This window comes from Electrona antarctica (assembly GCF_951216825.1).
Source record: "Electrona antarctica genome assembly, chromosome: 3".
Classification (NCBI taxonomy): Eukaryota; Metazoa; Chordata; class Actinopteri; order Myctophiformes; family Myctophidae; genus Electrona; species Electrona antarctica.
Genome location: NC_136808.1, coordinates 427233 through 448588, shown reverse-complemented (window position 1 = coordinate 448588; position 21356 = coordinate 427233). Strand labels below are relative to the sequence as shown.

At 42.4% G+C, this 21356-nt stretch overlaps 1 protein-coding gene across 1 annotated transcript in view; it reads left to right on the top strand.

Moving 5' to 3' along the window:
* LOC306920306 (RNA polymerase II elongation factor ELL2-like) overlaps positions 1–15963 on the top strand; it is a gene marked incomplete at its 5' end in the record, with an annotated part of 63447 nt that extends 47484 nt beyond the window's left edge. The window contains 8 exons of the mRNA XM_079497021.1: positions 2538–2782; positions 5662–5825; positions 8938–9055; positions 9401–9851; positions 12514–12571; positions 13245–13416; positions 14721–14765; positions 15077–15963. Of these exons, the coding sequence (XP_079353147.1) occupies positions 2538–2782; positions 5662–5825; positions 8938–9055; positions 9401–9851; positions 12514–12571; positions 13245–13416; positions 14721–14765; positions 15077–15187 (1364 nt within the window). The 3' untranslated portion in view covers positions 15188–15963. The remainder of the gene's footprint in view (positions 1–2537; positions 2783–5661; positions 5826–8937; positions 9056–9400; positions 9852–12513; positions 12572–13244; positions 13417–14720; positions 14766–15076) is intronic.
* Between the last annotated feature and the right edge of the window lie 5393 nt (positions 15964–21356).

Below are 21356 nucleotides of genomic sequence, written 5' to 3'. Positions count from 1 at the left end.
GTGTCATTTTGCATTAAGTGGTTGAGACTTAAGAGCACTGTTTGCTCAATGGGCCCCAAATGAACCCTAAACTCTGAAATAATTAACCACTGAGGATTTTAAATTGCAGTTTGTGTCAAAATAGGGGGTCCGTGGTGTAATGCATATCAAAGTGGGGGTCCTTGAAATTAAAAAAGAAGGAACACTGGACAACACAACCAGAACCTCTACTTTAAAGTACAGTGGTACAGTGGGATACATGCACTGACAAGCCTTCAGTTCACGTTATTATGCAATACTGTTACTTGTTATAATTCTAGCTCTCGCTCGGGGCAGTTTGGGCCGGTTCTAGACCGACTGTGTGCGTAACATCAGGTCCTGAGGTGATGAGGAGTTTGCAACAGATGTCACAATAAAGACACATTTGAAGCTACTGTCTGCAACTTATTTGAATGAATGGAACATTATTTTAAGTATCCCAGGGTTATTGTGTAATTCAGTGTATGTTTTACGAGGTGTATAATGACAGCTACTGTAGGCATTATTTTATCTGCTGCCAATGGATTCTCTCTCCTCTCTCGTTTGCTCTACTGTTAGAAGTAATCAGATTGTATTTCACTTTTATGTTTGGTAATTTGAGTTTCACTTTATTGTACTTTTTTATAAATAATTATATTTGGAATAAAAATTCGTACCAAATGTGGCATCAACCTTGATTGGCCTCGCTCTGCATTCGCCTTTCCTGGCCTTTGGGAAGGTCAGCTTCCATTGTGGCTGCCCATCTGGACCAATCTTCTGAGGCCGGCCCGCATTTTCATTATTTGCATTTCGTCCAGCAAGGTAGAGTCTGTAAGCAGATTCAAACTAAAACATAGAAGGTCAGAAAAAAATATGTTCCCTATTTTCTTTTCTACAAGTGTCAAGAAGTGTCAGACATATAAAGTATCCAAAAATGTACACACTCAGGTAAAGTAAAAGTACAAAGTAAAATTGTGTTTAAGTACAGTACTCGAAACAATTGTACTTTCCACCACTGCCATAGGTTAATTGTCTCCACCAGGCCGAAGGCATGGGGAGAGAGTATGTTTTGCACTCCGTCCGTGTGTGTGTGTGTCCGTCCGTCCGTGTGTGTGTGTGTCCGTCCGTCCGTCCTTCCTTCCGTCCGTCTGTGTACAGCTAATCTCCGGCACCGTTAACCCGGTCGATGCCACACTTTGCACACACACTCCCTGGATGCCAACGATGAACCTCTGCCCCCCATTTTCCAGAACGGCCTGTTATAGCGCCACCATGAGGCAGCTTTTCACATTTTTTACCTAAAACTGCACCATCTGCGTGAAACGTTGCATGCACACTCCCTAGAGGCCAAGGACAAACCTTTGACCTGCATTTTCCGCATCTGCCTTTTATAACGCCACCAGGAGGCCGACTTTTGAAAAACACATTTTTTGATATTACTCCTCCAGATTCTGTCCAAAAATCTCACAAATCGTTACACAGTATCTCTATGGTCATGTGCTCAAGTCGGATCTGTCCGATATTTCATATTCCATCCTAATTGGCTATAATTGGCTTTCACAGTTTGCAAGATTGCCCCGTTTTGAACAAAAGCCTCAAATCATGAACGCAGCATGCAATTTACGTGAAATCTTTCACACATTTTCTTACTAGGCTGAGGAATATATCCCACCCTTTTCACATTGGCCTGTTATAGCGCCACCAACAGGTTGATTTTTGAAAAACACATTTTTGGAACAAAATGCCTCAAGTCATCCAATTGCCATCAAAGGCAAACATGTTTATATTACTCCTAAACATTTTGCCAAACATCTCACACAGTCCTATCCTCCTGGTGGAGACCTGTGCCCAGAAGGGCACTTTTTCTAGTTTAATCCATGTGCCACACTTGTGCTCTAGTCTGACCTCCAAAGCAGATCTTAATGTAATGGGATTACATGGGAACCTCTTGATTACTCCCTGCTCCCACACACCCTAATTTGCTGAGAGAGCTGAAGCAGAGACCCCCACTACATACAGTATATTGTATAAAATAGTAGATTCATCATTTTTCATAGATCTCATTGTCATTGATAGCTTCATAGACCAGTACTCTCATCAGTGTTGGGAACAACTGTACATTCATGTTTTTTATTTGTTGGTTCTTTTGTTTACACATTATATTTTAGTGATTCATGTTAATGTGTATTTATTTTCATATATTTAACCACTTAAACCCTCAAACCGTAGTAAACTTAACTTGACCTTTGGCTCTGTAGGCTACTTGGTCTGCTCTTTTGTCCCTCTACAGTCTACACCAAACCTCTTCGTGGGAAAATAGCAGATCTACAAGCTCACAATGCGTCGCAGATCTTTTCGGCTGCTAAATCATTGGCAAAACACTTGGATTTGAATTTGGCCCTGATGCAGAAAGGGTTGAGAAGCACTGGCCTAAACTATGCTTCTCTTGATGATATTATGATCCTGTTACTGTGAACGTTGGCCAGAAAATCTGTAAAAATGACAAATAAAGGAATCTATCAATTTGTTTTTTTCTCCAGGTAAATGTGCAAAGTTTCAGAAGAGACCCGGAGCCCTTCTGTCCGACAGCTGCGTACAGAGGCACTCGCCCAGCACACGGAGGACCACCCCCCAGGGCTCGCTGGCCAATCAGAGGTCTTTGAGAGAACGCATCATCCACCTGCTGGCTGTCAAACCTTACAGGAAAGCAGAACTTGTGTTGTGGTTGGAGAGAGAGAGAGCCACGCCCAAAGATAAGGCTGACCTGGGATCAGTGCTAGACGAGGTACACATATACTCTGCTGAAATACATGTTAATCGTTAAAAACTGTTGCTTTTCAAGTTTTCAGGTGATACATTTTTGAGCGGCACAGCTTTGTGTGTATGCAGTGCTTAATTTGTGCCGGAGCTTGCCGGAGCTCAGCTCCGAAACTTCCCTCCTGTGCTCCGGTACCTGTAGAGTGTTAGATCTCCATATATGGATATATGTCAGAAAGAACCTAGCTGTACTGACATTCCATATGTTGATCTTTCCCCACCCATCCTTCCGTCTCCCTTTTGACTGATAACTGTCCATTCAAACTCTAGACGTGCCTTCCCCTAAGTTATTAGTGTAGCCGCACCCGGCAGCCGGCGGAAACTAGAGTTCTCAACAGGCCTGAAAATTAAGGCCCGGCCCTACCTGGGCCCTCATCAAACCCTGTACACGTGCATGTCGCCGCTACCACTCTTAGGGGCAATTCACACTATGGTCCCGGGTTCGGACTCGGGACCACTTGTCAGATGTTGTGGTAATGTGAATGATGCGTACCGTTCCCGGGAGCGGATCTCCCAACCGTCCCCGAGACCACATGGGGGGCGGGTCTCTGGACCGTTGAAGTGTATTCAGATACGGATCGTTCCAATGTGAATGCACGCGTACCTAAAGAAGGAAGTGGACTGTTTTTTTTTAGAACGTGACATGATCTATATTCGAATCAGCGGTCCGACACGTTAAAATTACCACCGCTGAAGTGCCCTTGAACAAGGCATTGAACCACTACGATGAAATGTTCTATGAGCAGGGCCTGGCTGGAAACAAGTTCTTGAGCTTAGCCCAGATACCCTGGGTAAATATAGTAATCATTTAATTTCATTTAATTTCATTTAATTTCATTTAATTTATTATTATCTCTAGTCGACGAGCCAAGCGTCAACAAAAAAAAACACAGACGCTGCACGAAGCGTAACACCAGCTCATTTCTCAACGCCGCCCGCTGCCGATCTACAAGCTCACAACGCGTCGCAGCGCGACGCTTTGTGAGCTTTGTTGAATATGTTCAATGTTGCTATGTTGAATCTGCTATACACGCAGCACCGGATGTACGCGCTGATCTTGGACTACACGTGGCTCTTGGGCTTTGCTTGGCATAGTTTCCAAAGTAAAACAAAATAATAATAATGCTAAAGTAGAATCCATTAAACTAATATCAAACACGACACTGGAGCACAGAACTGACTGACACAGTGAATAGCAGGCAGGCTGACAGTGACGTAGTATAACGGCAAAGAGCCAAAAGAGGCAATGCAATGCAGTGTCTGTATTTATTGGAGACAATGTCGCAGAGTTGATGGTCAGTGTCCGTGCGCACCAGTCATCAAGCACACCACCATCTGGAGGATCAAAGTGTGTTATGCAAGTGTACCCGGGTGCGCTGTTGAATCTCGGGCAATGTGAATCATGGCCATCGAGGACCAGGCAACCGTATTCGGAAACGGTTCCAATGAAACGGATTCAGTCCCTCTCAGTGTGAATTGCCTATTAGATCTCCATATATGGAGCTGACCTGTTCTGACATTCCATATGTTGATCTGACCTCAAAAGCCCTGTACACTCAAGGCATGCTCCTTATATGGTCAGTACAGATACAGAATTAATTCCATGTTGATTTAATCCCCCATGCCAAAGCCTTGGGGACAGCATGGATTTAACCATTTTGTTTTCAAAACAAATCAAATGGTTAGTTATGAACAGAACTCATGGTCAACATGGTGGCAGCGGTGGCCGAACGGATTGCGGAGCGGTCTTGATACCGGAAGGTCGCCAGTTCGAATCAGCGGTCCGACATGTTAAAATTACCACCGCTGAAGTGCCCTTGAACAAGGCATTGAACCACTACGATGAAATGTTCTATGAGCAGGGCCTGGCTGGAAACAAGTTCTTGAGCTTAGCCCAGATACCCTGGGTAAATATAGTAATCATTTCATTTCATTTCATTTCAAATTGCCGACCGACTTTACAGCATGAAACCCGGTTTTACAGCATGGCTCAGAAACGAATGAATATCTGATTGCTTTGGTGTGGCCAAAAAAAATAAAAAAGACTAGTAGAGAATTAAGTAGTATAGTAGTGTTGATGAGGGAATTGTCACGACGTGTTGTCATCGGAGGACGACGCCGCCGTGCAGGTAATAGCATTGATTTACTGTTCATGGCACTGTATTTTATACAGTATATAAAATGTTATACTGTATTCTCAGTTGAGCCGCTGTGCCGACTGAACTGCAAATGTCATATATGCCTACTGTATTGTGTTCTTATGGCCTGTGCAGTGTGCAAACTGCTGCTGCAAATGCTATGCCTGTACTCTATTGTGTTCTGCCCGCCGATCCGTCACTGGCTGTTGGTTGTGTTAAATTTAGGTGAAAAAGATAATAATAGTAATACAAAAAAACAAATTTAGGATTAGGTGCGCGCATCCGGCACCTAATCATTTACAAATTAAGCACTGTGTCCGTATGAGCACGGAATGTGCTCAGCTGATTGGCTGAGCACGGAATGTGATGTATGATGAAGTTCTCATCATCATCATCATCATCATCATCATGATGAAAGGCTCCGCTCACTACACACGAGTCAGTGTGATTTATTTTTATTTTATTTTTAAGAACGAATCCAATGGATCCAAATTGTGAGCTTGTAGATCTGCTATTTCTGCTACTTTTTGTGACACACACAGCACGTGGTACAGTAATACATTAAGGCTAAATGGCAGAGATGGGATTATTCGCCTCTTTATTGAACAAATCAGAATATTATGGAACACAAAGAGCAATTATTTGACAATTATGATGACAGCCCAATATAGCCCTGTGTCAAGTGGTTCTGAAGGTGTGCTGTGTCCAGGTGGCCAGGGTGAATGTTAAGGACGGCAGCTACGTGTTGAAGGACGAGTTGCACAGCCAGCTGCAGAGAGACAGGCCTGGATATGCAGAGGAGGAGAGACTTCTGACCAGCAACAAGACAGACGGCAAGGAAGACAGACAGCTGATGGGCAGGATGCTGACCAGGTGGGTGTCTATATCCTTTTTATTAATAACAAGGGTGTTTATTGAAAATGAGATGTTGACACTGTTATTTACGTTATTTTTTGTTGCTGTTGTTAATGTGTGTTATAGCTCTATATCTCATCATAATCACTGCTATAGAATGTTTGTTCGGTATACAGGTGTCTCCCCGTCTCTCCCGCTCTTTAGTAAATAGAAAAGGCATTTTCTGTGAAATGTGAAATAATTAAACAATAAAAGATGTAAAAGCCCCCACCATCTATGTATAAAGATCTACAAGCTCACAACATGTTGTGTATGCGCCACATTGTGAGCATGTACAAAGGTATTAATTGTCTCCACCAGGCCGAAGGCATGGGGAGAGATATGTTTTGCACTCCGTGTGTGAGTCCGTCCACATTTTCAGTGTTGGGTAATACACACTACGTAATTTAATATATTACGTAATATATTACTGAAATGCGGTAACTTGTAATATAATACATTACTTAACAAAAAATCCGACCAGTCTGAAGCGAGTGGTGCAACAGCACCCCCTATTGGTACTCTAAACATCGGGACATAGGTTAGGACAGTGATTCCCAACCTGTGTGCCGCGGCACTTTAGTGTGCCGTCTGAAATGCCCAAGTGTGCCGGCAAAGAAATGGAATGTAACACCTCCCCGGACAACAATAGCTACGCTGCATTCCATTGACAACTCGTCCATCACGGACACACAGACAATCGCCTGTCCATTTAGTGAAGCTACCCTCGGCCGTAGAAATGCTAATACTGTATATGGCTTTGTATGATTAAAAAACACCGCTTCATGCCTCTGCAACGCGCTCCGGTTCAGAGCAACCTGCTGCTTTTTCTCGTGTAGATTACAGCTCAGCTGACCTATAAACCCACACAGTGTTGCAACAGTGACGTGAGGTGGATTTGTAAATCGTCTGGGGGCGGAGCTACAGCGCTTGCACTCGACTCGACTGCATGTTTGAAGGCACACAGGCGACAGATACATGCCACGCAGAGAAGAGCCAGATCCTTCATGTTAGGAAAACGTTCGCTGTTGTCACAATTATTTAAGTTTGCCAAACTTAACTTTCAAGTGAAGTTTATCTTATGGAAAGGAGTCCTGCCTGACTGTGCTGAACCAACGGTTTACTTCACCGCGTGTGATTCAGCGTGGCCAGATTGCTACACAGGCACACACAGTTAAAACACACACACACACACACGTTCTTAATTTTCTGTGTGTGCAGTGCATGCACTCAAACTTTATTATTGATCATGTGCGACGTGATGAAAGCATTGGTAGGTCAGACAGGCCTAATAATCCAACTAGATTCCTTGCATTTCTTTATTACATCTTGTGTAGGCCTACATGTGAGTACATTTTTTTGTTCTGGTGTGGATATGGTTTAAATAATAAATTAATTAATTAATACATTAATGAATGAATGAATGTATTTGTTTATTTATTTAATTTAATTTAAAAAAAAATATATATATATATATATATATATTTATTTATATATATATTTATATATATATTTATATTTATATATATTTATTTATATATGTGCGCACGCACACACACCGTATATCTAGGTGTGCCCTGGGATATTTTGGCTATGAAAAGTGTGCCCTGGCCGAAAAAAGGTTGGGAAACACTGGGTTTAGGACATAGTGACATAGGGACTATGGGCTGTTCCTTGGAGTGGTTGCACCACTCAAAAATTGTAATATATTATAAAAATCTTTCTGTATTACTGCATTACTTTCTGTCTGTCTGTCTCATTGCCCGTGGCTCTGTCTTGTGACATTATGTGACAACTGCATTAGTTAAAGAATTACCTATTGTCATCAAATTATTTATTGGCTTCCATGAATTCCATGAATTCAAGGAATACATTTAGCTCCTGTGTTAACTGTCCATATAGCTGAGTAGGATGGGGTAGGAATTACATTTTGGGCAGGCAAGATGTGTCGTCCCACTCGGTGGCGCGCTATGAGCTTGTAGATCTGCTATTTTTAAATAGCTAAAGTAAGACGTAATGCTTAAAACACCAAAAGGGGTTCCCGCCCAAAATGGGTTAAATGGATTTGGCTAGGCGGCCGTTTGGCCTCGCCTTATTGTAGATACGCCACTGGTCTACGCAATATATAATTTATATATGTTCAATTTGAGCATTTTTTTAAAGGTAATATGTAATAGTAATATTAATATATTACTCTTGCTCAGACAGTAATATGTAATACAATATATTACTTTAAAATTAAGGTAATAAGTAATAAGAAATATAAAGTATAAAGTAATATACCCAACACTGCAAATTTTGCATACGCACGCCCTGGATGCCAACATGAACCTCTGTCCCAAATTTTACCCAGAACGGCCCGTTATAGCACCACCAGGAGGCCGACTTTTGAAAAACACATTTTTTAATATTACTCCTCCAGATTCTGTCCAAAAATTCCGCAAATCGTTACACATTATCTCTTATGTTATGTATTCAAGACGGATCTGTCCGATATTTCATATTCCATCCTAATTAGCTAACATTGGCTTTAAAAGTTTGCAGGATTAGCCCGTTCTGAACAAAAAGCCTCAAATCATGAACGCAGCATGCAATTTACGTGAAATCTTTCACAGACTTTCCTACTAGGCTGAGGAATATATCCCACCCTTTTCACATTGGCCTGTTATAGCGCCACCAACAGGTGGATTTTTGCAAAACACACTTTTGGAACAAAATGCCTCAAATCATGCAATTGCCATCCTAGGCGTGAGAAGAAATGGCACACTTTTCACATTGGCGTATTATAGCGCCAGACCTGTGCCCCGAGGGGCACTTTATCTAGTTACATCTGCTATTTTAGGGGTGCAACACTGTTGTATTACAGAGCATAAATGAGGCATAACAGTGTCCAGGTGTTCCTCAACACAGCGCCTGCCTCAGCCTGCCAGCTGTAGAGCGTTTAACATTCTTAACAGTTTGGCCCGTTCGGCTGTAAAGTGAGCCCCATACGTTATAAACGCTACACTGTTATTTCTTCCATATAGTTAAAGTTGAAAACAGCTATTTGCCCAGTCTCCTGATTGGCATTTTCTTTCTTTCTGTTTTGCAGGAAGCTGCAGGTCCACAGCAGTGGCGGTCAGTCGCGGGGCGTCCACAGCAACCTGTCCATCCACAAGCTGTCAGGGGAATCACCGTCTCATCAGTGCACAGTCAGGAACCCTACCATGGTAAAAACAAACGTCATTGCTAGCTATATAATTCAACATTTTATGTTTTGTTTTTTTTGGGGGGGGGGGATAAATTAATGGCCTGTTGCAAAAGTAGTGAAGTAGCGAAAATAGTCAATCTTGTACTGAGCTTGTATAAATATTGAACCAGAGTAGCAAGAACTTGTGACCAAAGAATAACTACATTGGATCCATTGGAATGGATAGTTATTTTTTGCATCTTCTAAAAAGTAACTGTTTTGAATATACACCCGACATCGTTTTATTTCAAACATGAACATCTGCTAAAAGTAAACAATTGTAATGAAGTTCCACTTTTTCAATTGTAATAATTTCATCTCCCAGAAACGGCCAGTGCATTCAGACAGCCTTCAGGACAGCCTGGCCGCTAAGAGACAGCGACCAGCGAACCCGCCCTGCACCAACCAACCGTTGATCTCCAAAGGCGGGCTGGAACCCGCGATGGCCACGTCCATTCCCACTCCCCTCAACCCCAGTTTCCTCACAAACACTGCATTTCAGAGGACCAGTAACCACACTGGCAGCCAAGATGGCGGCTCCCCACCACCTACGCACAAACTGTCTTGTTCCCCGGACACAGCGCTCTGCGCGCCAGACAGCGCTGGGCGAGGAGGCCCCACCACGGGCGCACAGAAGAGGGTGCCGCCGGGCGACTCGGAACACAGGAAGAGGAAATCCAAAAGGCACAAAGACAAAGAGAGAGAAAAGTTAAAAAACAACGATGGATGCTTAGAGAGCAGCCCTGAACTTAAGCACAACCCTGACAAACTGGACAGTAAGAGTTATTTGTTTGTTTGTTTGTTTGTTTGTTTCAGTGGTTCTAAGACTTTTTTTAAATTGTATTTCAAGGACCCCATAACTCAAGTTACAGACCTGTAAGGATCTGTAACTACAATGTAGCCTGTAACTAAAGTTTTCAAATAATTGTAGTGGAGTAAAAGGTACAATATTTCTCTCTGAGGTGGAGTAGGATTGGAGGATAGGATACTATACTACTCAAATTTGTACTCAAGTGTGTATACATAGTTACTAGCCCCTCTCGGGACCCCCGTAAAGGTTTCTGACATTTGGATGTTTATGTCTTTACGGAGGGTCCCTCTCCAGTTCGTAAGCCCACAATAGGACGCAGCTGTACATAACCTCCGTTGCGGCCGTGCTGCGCTTTTTTGATGGGGGTTAGATGTTTCAAAAGAAGCATAAGCTATAGGAGACAACGGAAACGTCAGAGAATTTTCCTTTGGCGCAGAAGCTTTGTTTGACCGTTTTGGCAGCTCTGAAATTCTCTCTTCCTTCCTTCCTTGACTTCCTTATTGACATCCCATTGTATCGCCTCCAGCACCGACACTGGCTACCTGCGATCAGAGGCAGGAACGTAGGGACGTGCAGGTAGCCAGTGTCGGTGCTGGAGGCGGTACAATGGGATGTCAATAAGGAAGTCAAGGAAGGAAGGAAGAGAGAATTTCAGAGCTGCCAAAACGGTCAAACGGCTTCTGCGCCAAAGGAAAATTCTCTGACGTTTCCGTTGTCTCCTATAGCTCCTATATGCTTATTTTGAAACATCTAACCCCCATCAAAAAAGCGCAGCACGGCCGCAACGGAGGTTATGTACAGCTGCGTCCTATTGTGGGCTTACGAACTGGAGAGGGACCCTCGGTAAAGACATAAACATCCAAATGTCAGAAACCTTTACGGGGGTCCCGAGAGGGGCTAACATAGTTACCACCTCCCACTGAAAACTCTGCTGTGAAATGACTCATGACACGCCTGAGTCTCATTGCGCACAAAAATAACACATTACCACAAAATAACACATTACCACAGCTTGTTCTAAGCTGTTGACCAATCAGCTGTATATGTGGTCTCTGAGTGAGTGTTTATTTGCTGTCTGTACACTTAATACCCATAAGTCCTGTCTGGTGGAAACCATTACATTACAGACAATAAGAGAGAGAAACTAGAAAAAGTGCCCTTCTGGGCACAGGTCTCCACCAGGAGGATAGGAGTGTGAGTGTTTGGCAAAATGTTTAGGAACAATATAAACGTGTGTGTGCGTGTGCGCGTGCGTACATGCGTGCGTGTGTGTGACGTGGCTTGGCCTGTTGTAGCGCCACCATGAGGCTGATTTGAAAACTGTCAAGTGGCATTTCTTCCAAAGCCTAGTGGGAATATGCATGCACAGTTTCACCACAATCGGACGCTGTGTTGAGTAGTTGTGGCGATTTGTACAAAACGGGTACAAAGGGGGCCACTCCTGAAAAGTTTAGAAGCCAATCGTAGCCAATGAGGGTGGATTATGAGAAATCAAACAAACCCGTCTTGATCACATGACTATGGAGAGCATGTGTACCGATTTGCGTGAAATTTGGATACAAGGAGTAATATTAGAAAATGTGTTTTACATATGTCGGCCTCCTGGTGGCGCTATAAAGAGCAGATGTGAAAAATTCCAGGCAAAGGTTTTTCCTTGGCCTCTAGGGAGTTAGCATACAACGTTATCCACAGATCCGTGCAGTTAGAGGTAAAAACACGCCACCATGAGGCTGAATTGAAAATGTTCATATGGCATTTCTTCCTCGGCCTAGTGGGAATGTGCGTGCACAATTTCACGGAAATCACACGATGTGTTCATGATTTGCAGCATTTTGTTTGAAACTGAGCACTCCTGCTTGCTTTGGAAGCCAATCTTAGCCAATCAGGATGGAGTCTGAGAAATGTGAAAGACCCGTTTCGTTGAATGGCTCTAGAGAGACTGTGTACCAATTTGCGTGATGTTTGGACAAAATCTGTAGGTGTACTGTCCAAAAACTTGTTTTGCACAAAGCGGCCTCCTGGTGGCGCTATAACAGGCCGTTCTGGAAATGTTGGGGCAGAGGTTCATCGTTGGCATCCAGGGAGTGTGTGTGCAAAATGTGGCATCGACCGGGTTAACGGTGCCGGAGATTAGCTGATCACAGAAGGACGGACGGACGGACACACGGACACACGGACGGACGGACGGACGGACGGACGGACGGACGGACGGACAGAGTGCAAAACATACTCTCCTCATGCCTTCGGCCTGGTGGAGACAAAAATAACACAAATAAAACTGCCCAGTGCAACCACAGTGTCACACAGTGACAACTGGTGGCTGCCCTGTACAACCGCAGTCTCATTGTCATTCTCCGCCTGGTCATAGGGTGTGTGTTTTTATTCCTGGTTGTTTAAATAACACCTCCAGCAGTACATTTAGTATCTAAAGCCTTGTGTTGGTAATGTGAAAATAAAGCTATACTTAACTTAGCTAACAGAGCATTTAGCCTTGTTTTAATAGTGTGGGATTAATAGCTAAGTGAGTGTTTAGTAGATGAAAATAAAGCTATCTTTAGCTATTTGACAAAGTGTAATTCGTCATCACACAGGAGTTAGCTTACATCATTATCTGTGTGTTATTCCAGATCCCAACAACACAAACTGTATGAGCTCACCACTCCAAGGCAAGCCAGATTACCTGCTGTGAGTATAAACAGGATGGATGGATGGATGGTAGCTCTGGTCCATAGCTCTAATGCGTTGCATTTAGAACTATGTTACTCTCGACTTCCGCCGCTCGCATGAATGCAGACCAGCCTCTCGTCTTTAGCGTAAATAAAAATAACGTTTTTGCTACTCACCAAAACAAAGGCGGGTTGTGTCATTAGAAAGCCTACTTTCCTTAGTGGGAGCACTCTGAGCCCCCCACCACACGTATAAACGGTACTTAAAAAAAAAAAACTTTGTTACTCCACTGCGCCTTCTACCGATATTGCCCAGAGAGAAAAGAAAATCCCTTTCTGGCCAAAAAGCACCGTTTATGACACAACCCACCTTTGTTTTGGTGAGTAGCAAAAACGTTCTTTTTATTTACACTAAAGACGAGAGGCTGGTCTGCATTCATGTGAGCGGCGGAAGTAACATAGCTCTAAATGCAACGCATTAGAGCTATGGATCAGAGCTAGATGGATGGATGGATGGATGTTTCATGTTGTGTCACATTTAATGATGTTGATGACAAATCTTATCTCTAGGCATAGCAAAGAAACACTATACAGGCACCATACTGCCATCTTCAGGATGAAAGGAGAAACAGCCATCAGACAATAGAATCAGAACTTTCTTGTCACATCATGTTCCATGTCGCCCACTATAGGACATATCTGACCATCACCAGCGTGGAGCAGCGGCAGTGCTACCAGGACGACTTCTGTGCAGAATATGACGAGTACAAAGACCTGCACTCCAGAATCGCCACCATCACACACCTGTTTGTTCAGCTGGGACACAAAATCAAAACGCTGTCCCCGGGAACGCAAGAATATAAGGTACACAGTAGAAATAATACTGTATATAACTCATATACTGTCCCCTGTGGACACAAGAATGTATGGTGTGCATGTACACACTATAGAAAGAATACATATACTGTCCTCTGAACACAAGAATATAAGGTACGCACACTATATAAATAAATAATACTTACTGTCCCCTGACCACAAGAATATATGGTACACACACACTATATAAATAAATAATACTTACTGTCCCCTGACCACAAGAATATATGGTACACACACACTATATAAATAAATAATACTTACTGTCCCCTGACCACAAGAATATATGGTACACACATACAAAAACTGACCACAAGAGTATATGGTAGGCCTACACACGTTAGGGCTTTCACTTCTAGTCATTTTTACTAGTTGACTAGTTGCCTATAGTTTACTAGTCGAGTTGTTTAACTACCTATTATGTGTGCATTGGTGACTAAGACTATAATCTAGCTGATCTTGAGGCCTACAAAATCGGGGGGGAAAAAACTTATTTTTACTAGTCAGCTAGTCCTACCAACAAGGTCGACTAGTGGATTTACCAGTCGACTAGTTGAATAGTCGACTAGTTGCTTAAAGCCCTAACACACGTACAAAAATATTAAGGGCTGTGACTGTCCACAAAAGTGTTCTTTGAGTGTTGAAAGCACCCACTTTGGACATCAGACAGACAATTTACAATTTAGGCATTTAGCAGACGCTCTTAATCCAGAGCGACTTACATTAAGCAAGAACAAAAAGCATGGGAATACATCACATATATAAACAGCATTTATCAAGAAACATGCGTAAGCTAAGAACGTAACTAGAACATATCTATATATAATGACACTATACATATAAGCTATACATATATATTATACTATGCTGTACTGTTATTGTGCTGTCTACATGACATGCTATAAGTCTGTTTCAAATGCTATCTAAGTCTAAAAAAGTGCTGTCTAAGGGGGTAGGGTAAGTGCTATGGGCCATGGTCTGAAAAGGTGGGTTTTCAAACTACGGCGGAAGATCGGGAGTGATGCTGCAGTTCTGATTGCAACGGGAAGTGCGTTCCACAGTTCCACAGACAGAGCTACATCATGTGCACTGAGCCAGACGCCTCTGCTCAGTGACTGCGGGCGTGTTTCTCCAACCCTCCAAAGTGACATTGATGAGCGGCGCTCCTCTCCCAAAAGTTCCACTGGTTTCAGCTTGAGTGATCCGCAAAGATAGCGCTGAGATGCTGAATCATGAGAAGCGATTGGAGTGAATAATAACAATTGTTTGTTTTAATGTTTTGTGCCATCTAGATACTAGAAGACCAAATACTGGAAAAGTACACAAAGTATAGACAGGTATGTCTATGTCTATGTTCTCTTTGAATTTGAATAAACACACAAATACACATTAAGATAATTAAGATAATAAGATGAACCTTTATGGATGCCTGGAGGGACATTCAGATATCCTAGCATACACGCACGCACGCACGCACGCACGCACGCACGCACTCACTCACTCACTCACTCACTCACTCACTCACTCACTCACTCACTCACTCACTCACTCACTCACTCACTCACTCACTCACACACACACACACACACACACAAGCACAGAGGGATCAAGGTATGTTGAAAACCTCCGTTTTCCCTCATCCGTACAGACGTTCCCAGACGCGCGGGCAGAGAAGAGGCACTGCGAGTACCTCCACGAAAAGCTGTCCCACATCAAACGCCTCATCACAGATTATGATGTTCTGCACAACGCCTCCTAGCGAGTACCTCATGAAAAACTGTCCTGCATCCACATAAAATGTATCATCACAGATTACTACCCTTACCTCTGGGTGTACAATCGGAGCCAGATGGAGCCTTATGAGTCCATTTGGTGTGATGTTCTACTGATACGCAAAGCTTATTATTATTTATTTTTTTAAAGAATACAGTAGCTATCGGACCACAGAGTGTGAAGTATAGGCATTGTCTCTAATGAGGGACAAAAAAATGTTAAAGGGTTATTCCAGTTACTGGGGCCATAGCCTCGGAAACCCAGACGTTTTTATTTCCACGGGGAAAAACAAAGTCTGGGGCCCAGTTCACTTCAATTCGGCATACAGTAGCGCAAACGTCGCTCACTCTCTGCTGATTTCTGATCGCCTGCACCTTTGTTAAATTGATGAACACACACACACACACTCCTCTCTCTCTCTCTCTCTGTCGCTCTAATTAATTAGTCTCATGTCGCACAGCTGCGTGTAGTTTCTCCCGGCGGATCCTGCCGGGAGCTGCCTATGCCATAGAAAGCATAGGTCGGGTTCCAGTCTACTGGGGCCATGCCTTGACGCTCCGTTCAGCCTTGGAGCCAGACCTTGGTTCAGGTCATTCATTGTTGCAAGTCTTGCATGTCCAAAAGTGTTACTTTTCAGGAAATGGAAAAAAGCTCACAGTGGTTGTGGATCATCTATTGGCTATTATATGTTGGAAGAAGTACTGTAGGTTGTAGTGCATGAAAGCAGCACTATGTAACTTTATTTTATGAATAAAATGTAATCTTGTCCAATCCGTATTATCGAGTATGGTAATTCAATATAATTGGCGTGGTTGTATCTTGTCTCCCTGCTCTTCTATTGAGACATTTAGATCAGGGCTGGGCAACTGGCGGCCCGGGGGCCACATGCGGCCCCCACCTTCACTTAATGTGGCCCTCAGGTTAATGTCAGAATACTGATATATTATTGGTTTCACCTGTTTTACAATTCTACGACATGCAAAACATGACCCCTGTCTAAATTAGTAGCTCAATGCTCAACACAAGTATGATTAAAGGAATTTGAAATTACATAAAAAATTTAATTTTCAGGATTCCAATTCAAAAATAGCAAAAATTCAAGATTTTAATTCGAATATAGCAAAAATAGCCGACCTACAAGCTCAAAACGCGTCGCAGCACAACGCGTTTTGAGCTTGTAGATCGGCTATTTTTGCTACTACAGTAATATATGGCCCTAGGGAGTGAGTGTGGAAATATAGTGGCCCTCTCCATCGTCAAAGTTGCCCAGCCCTGATTTAGATCGTGTCTCATGTCATGTCTCACTTGGTATTTTTTTGTGGCTTTCGCCTTTATTTTATATTTTTTTATGGAGGGACAGACAGTATAGGCTGACAGGAAATGGGGGGAAGACATGCAGCAAAGGCCGTCGGGATCGGGAGTCGAACCCACGGCACACTGACTGGACTGGACCACCAGCCAAGGTGCCTGGACCACTGAGCCACGGCCCAGTTGGATACAGGTTCTGACACAAATATTGACCTGATGGTCAAGATTCTATTTATTCCTAATTTATCCCCATCATTGTATAATTGTACCACTGCAATATTTTACAAACAGTTAAAATATTATTTTATTATATTCAAGTATCCAATCAATTAATCAATAAAAGAAAACCCCTGAGCGAGCTTGTAGGCTCTATCTCAATGGCAAAAGTTTCTGCACACATTTCACATTTCATGAACCAGGTTCAAATCTGAAGTAGAAGAGCAAAGTTACATACAGTAGTGCAGCTTTAAGTCATGAAAAAACATTACAATGTAAAATATGGAGACCAGGTTTCTACCCAACAAGATCAAAGTATGAAAGATGTATAAAATATGACTTGTCCTCTTCAAGTTATAGACACCCAGAAAAAACTCTCATAAGTTCATTATCAACGTCATGCCAAAGGGGGAGAGATGTTTTCACTTTTCACCCCTGTGTACGTGCACTGCTGGTAGAAATTTGGAGCTGCTCAGTCAATTATGATTACAATTGTAATTGACCAATCTGCTCCATTTATTTTCTGATTTTTTTTTCTCCACATTATGTTTTCTACTTTTTTTGCTTTCATAATGGAAGACAAATATAATCGGTTATATTGAAAAAATAAAACGAAACGACACATTTACTACTGATGTATTTATTATGAGACATGCCCTTTTGTTCCTTTTTCTTTCTTTTTTTCATGATGTGTTCCTCTGTCCTCGGCCTGAAGTCTGATGTCATATTAGTAAAGTGTTTGTAAGCAGGAAGAGATGACAGGTTCCCAAGTCTGACGTCACTCCCAACTTCCGTTACCCCCAGGGTCACAGAGTTGTTTTCCCTATTCTAAATCCTATATACTTTTTCTTAACATCACATCATATAAGAAGTAAGAACTGTTCCAAAATCGAATTAAAAAAAATATCGTATCGTAAAATAAAGGACTGCCTACAAATCGACTACAATTCTCAGGCTTACATTCTGGCTAGGGAGGGGTGTTTTGCATTAATCTAGAGACTGTTAAAAGAAAAAGCTGACTACTTAGCCTTCCAGATTTTACCTGCTTGCTGATTGTCTACCCCGTGTTCATCAGTTAACGACAGAAGCCATAAAGAGAAGCAAGACGTGAATTTCTAAGCACTATTTTTGAAAAGTTATGAAAACGTGAAAATTTGATTAAGAAACTTTCACTTCAGAAACTGTATTGGGGTTGAGTATACTTTGTCCACCACTGGAGGGGGGGTTACAGAATGTGGAGACCCAGCAGTGTGTTTAATTATATTCAAGTGCCTTTTGTCATGGCTGATAAAAGAACCACCGGTCTTTGAGTCCAATAAAAAGGACATATCTACAAGTGAAAATCAAAGATTACATTCATCAGTGAAAGTCTTCTAATCATTGTATAATAATGATTAATCAAGGATACGAGTCAAGGATCAAGGTCGGATACTTATAGCTCCCTAGTGTCTGCCCCCAGTGTCCCCCCAGTGCCTCCCCAGTGTCCCCCCCAGTGCCTCCATAGTGTCTGCCCAGTGCCTCCCTAGTGTCTGCCCAGTGCCTCCCTAGTGGTTTAAACATGCCAAAATATTAGACAAGTTGTTTTGATTTTGTACCAAAACTCCACAGCCACATAGATGCTAAACAAAACACTCAATGGAAATCAGACTTTGAATATGGGACAAATTAGCACATTCCACACCAAACCAACCTAGGACAAGAAGCAAAGAGGTGTCACTGACACCAAATGGGCCATTAGACACCGAGCCCAGGAAACAAAAGAGAAACACATGACAGGGACATCTTGAAATATAAATGTAAATTTTTATTTTTTGAAATGGAGCCATACGCGGGTGAATTAACCCCAATAAGGCTAAATAAACCAAAAATCCTACAACAATAGGGTAAACTTAAACTCAGGGATAAACTGGAGAAAATCTAAGAGTGATTGGATTAGGCTTCCTTCAAGTACATGGCGAATGCACTCATTCCTTGCACTGTACTTACATACACTTACATATGGTCGCACTGAAGTCCCCAGGTCCCCCCAGTGCCTCCCTATTGTCTGCCCAGTGCCTCCCTAGTGTCTGCCCAGTGCCTCCCTAGTGTCTGCCCAGTATTATGGAGTTGGTTACCTTTATATAATGAGTCACATTTATGTACATAATTATTGTGAACATGGTTGGTTGGAAAAATATTAACCAAAAATGTCAATTTTCTAAAAAGCAGTTTTAATCAGTTTACTCACACTTGATTTCAAATCAGAATATTGAATTGGATTCCCCATAATGAAACCATAAAAAGGGACACGTGACTTCAGTCTATTACTCTATTTTCTACCTTGTTTAGTAAAAAAATATAGGCGTTTTATTATGTTTCAGCATAGTGGTGGCCGCCGTCTTTAAATGGTCAATTTTGAGGGCTTAGCGGACGTTTTTGAGCTTGGCATACAGCAGATTTGGATTCAGCACACCTTAATACCCCTAAAAACATGTATGCCATAAATTAACACGATTTGCCTTCCGCACTTTAAATAAGCACATTTTTTCCTGCCGTTATTTTGCCGATGTGATTCTTCTCAGATTTCTGCATGAATGATGTGAAGATTCAGATGATGACCACTTCCCCATTGCAGCCGCAGATCTCTTACAGATATCAGTGGAAAAAACAAAATATGTTGTCTTCGGGAATAAGAGAAACAAGGGAGATGGCCTGTGTATGTATGGGCAGGAAATAGAGAGGGTCAAGGAGTTCAAACTGCTAGGAGTTCACTTTGATGAAAGGCTGACTTGGAAAAAGCATATAGACAGCATTGTATGCAAATGTGAAAAGGTGATCAATGTGATGAGGTGTATCTCTGGGAGCTCGTGGGGAGCAGACCAACTAACACAAATAATGATATATAGAGCAATGGTCAGGTCAAAGATAGACTATGGATGTCTGTGCTATGGAACAGCAGCCAAGAGTCACCTTGATTGATTGATTGATTGAAAATTGTATTAACAGTTTGCAGAATTACAGTACATTTCAAGCACAAACTCAATACAAAGGCTGTTAACTGTGAGTGGACGACCCAATTAAGCATTACACTTGTTTACAACAGGGTCCACCATGTTCAATTCATCAAAACATTTAGAGACGTACAAATAGACACTTCTATATAGACAAAGAACAGTACAGGAATTCATCATAATGGAGGTAAAAAGGGAAAAGAAACATATACAGTGAGGGGAAAAAGGGGGGGGGGGTGGGGGGGGATTCAGATTTTACGGGGACCTGAATAAGTTAGAGGTAGTACAGGCAAAGGCTTTGAGAGTGTGTTGTGGAGCCCGCCGCACAACCCCAATACCAGCGTTACAAATTGAGATGGGAGAGACTCCACTAGAGATGCGAAGGACAAAGCTGGCTATGCAATACATAAGTAAACTCAGGGGACACCTAGGGGAAAACCCAGCTAAAGCAGTGCTGCAAGACGCATGGGAGTGGGGAGGGGCTAAAGGCAAGCAAGAGTGTTTGATATGATATGATATGATATAGTACTTTATTGTCAGTTCACACTGAAATTTGTCTTGCGACACAGCAGCCTTTTGACATAACACAAAGAACAAGACAATTTACATACATAAAGACATGAAGACAAGAGCAATATCCACCGCTTAGATTATCCTGTGGCTACTACGACTCCTGATTAAGCCTCAAGGTCGACTGGTGGACAAAGGACCTCTTTAGTCTGACCTTATTGTATGCTGGTACACCATATCTCCTTCCTGAAGGTAGCAACCTATATTCTCCATACAACACATGCTTAGTATTAGAGGTGATATTCCTTGCTAACCTTAGGATGCTGTTATCATACGTGGATGTATAAAGTTTCTGAAGTTGTTGTCCAACAATCTTTGAACAAATGACTTTAGGGCTGCAGACAAACATCCATACCAGGTGGTACTACAGTACTGAAGAACACTCATAATAACAGAAGTGAAAAACAAAAGAAGAATCCGTCTACTAGCACCGAAGGATCTTAGACGGCGAAGAAAGTAGATTCTTTGCTTTGTTTTCTTACACACTGAATCAATCTGATCGTTCCATGACAATAGATGGTCTATTACTACTCCTAGGTATTTGTACGAACATACCTGGTTGATCGGTTCACCATGAATAGTATAATGGGGGATCGGTGTATCTCTGGTGGTGTACCAAAAACAATCTCTTCTGTCTTTTTTGTGTTAATGATGAGAGCGTTGTTATCACTCCATTCAACCACCTTATTTACTCTGTGTTGGTGCAGTCCAGGATCACTGGAACTATCTAGGAGAGAAATCAAAACTGTATCATCTGAGTATTTTAGAATGTATTGGTCTGGTGTGTCAGACCAATACAGGCATTCCTCAATACGACAGCTGTCAGTATAATGGGTGAAAAGTACAGCTGAGCTCACACACCCCTGGGGGGCACCAACATTGGTAGTTAATGCTGATGAGAGGGTTGTGTTCACTTTCACCTTCTGTACTCTGTTAGTAAGAAAAGAAGCATCTTCAAAAAGAATAAGGAGATGGAGAAGCTGGAGTTGGGAGCGGTGGGGCTGGCCCCTATAGTGCACTGGCCAGTGGTACCGACGTGGTTATTACCGACACCAGTAATAGACCTAAGCC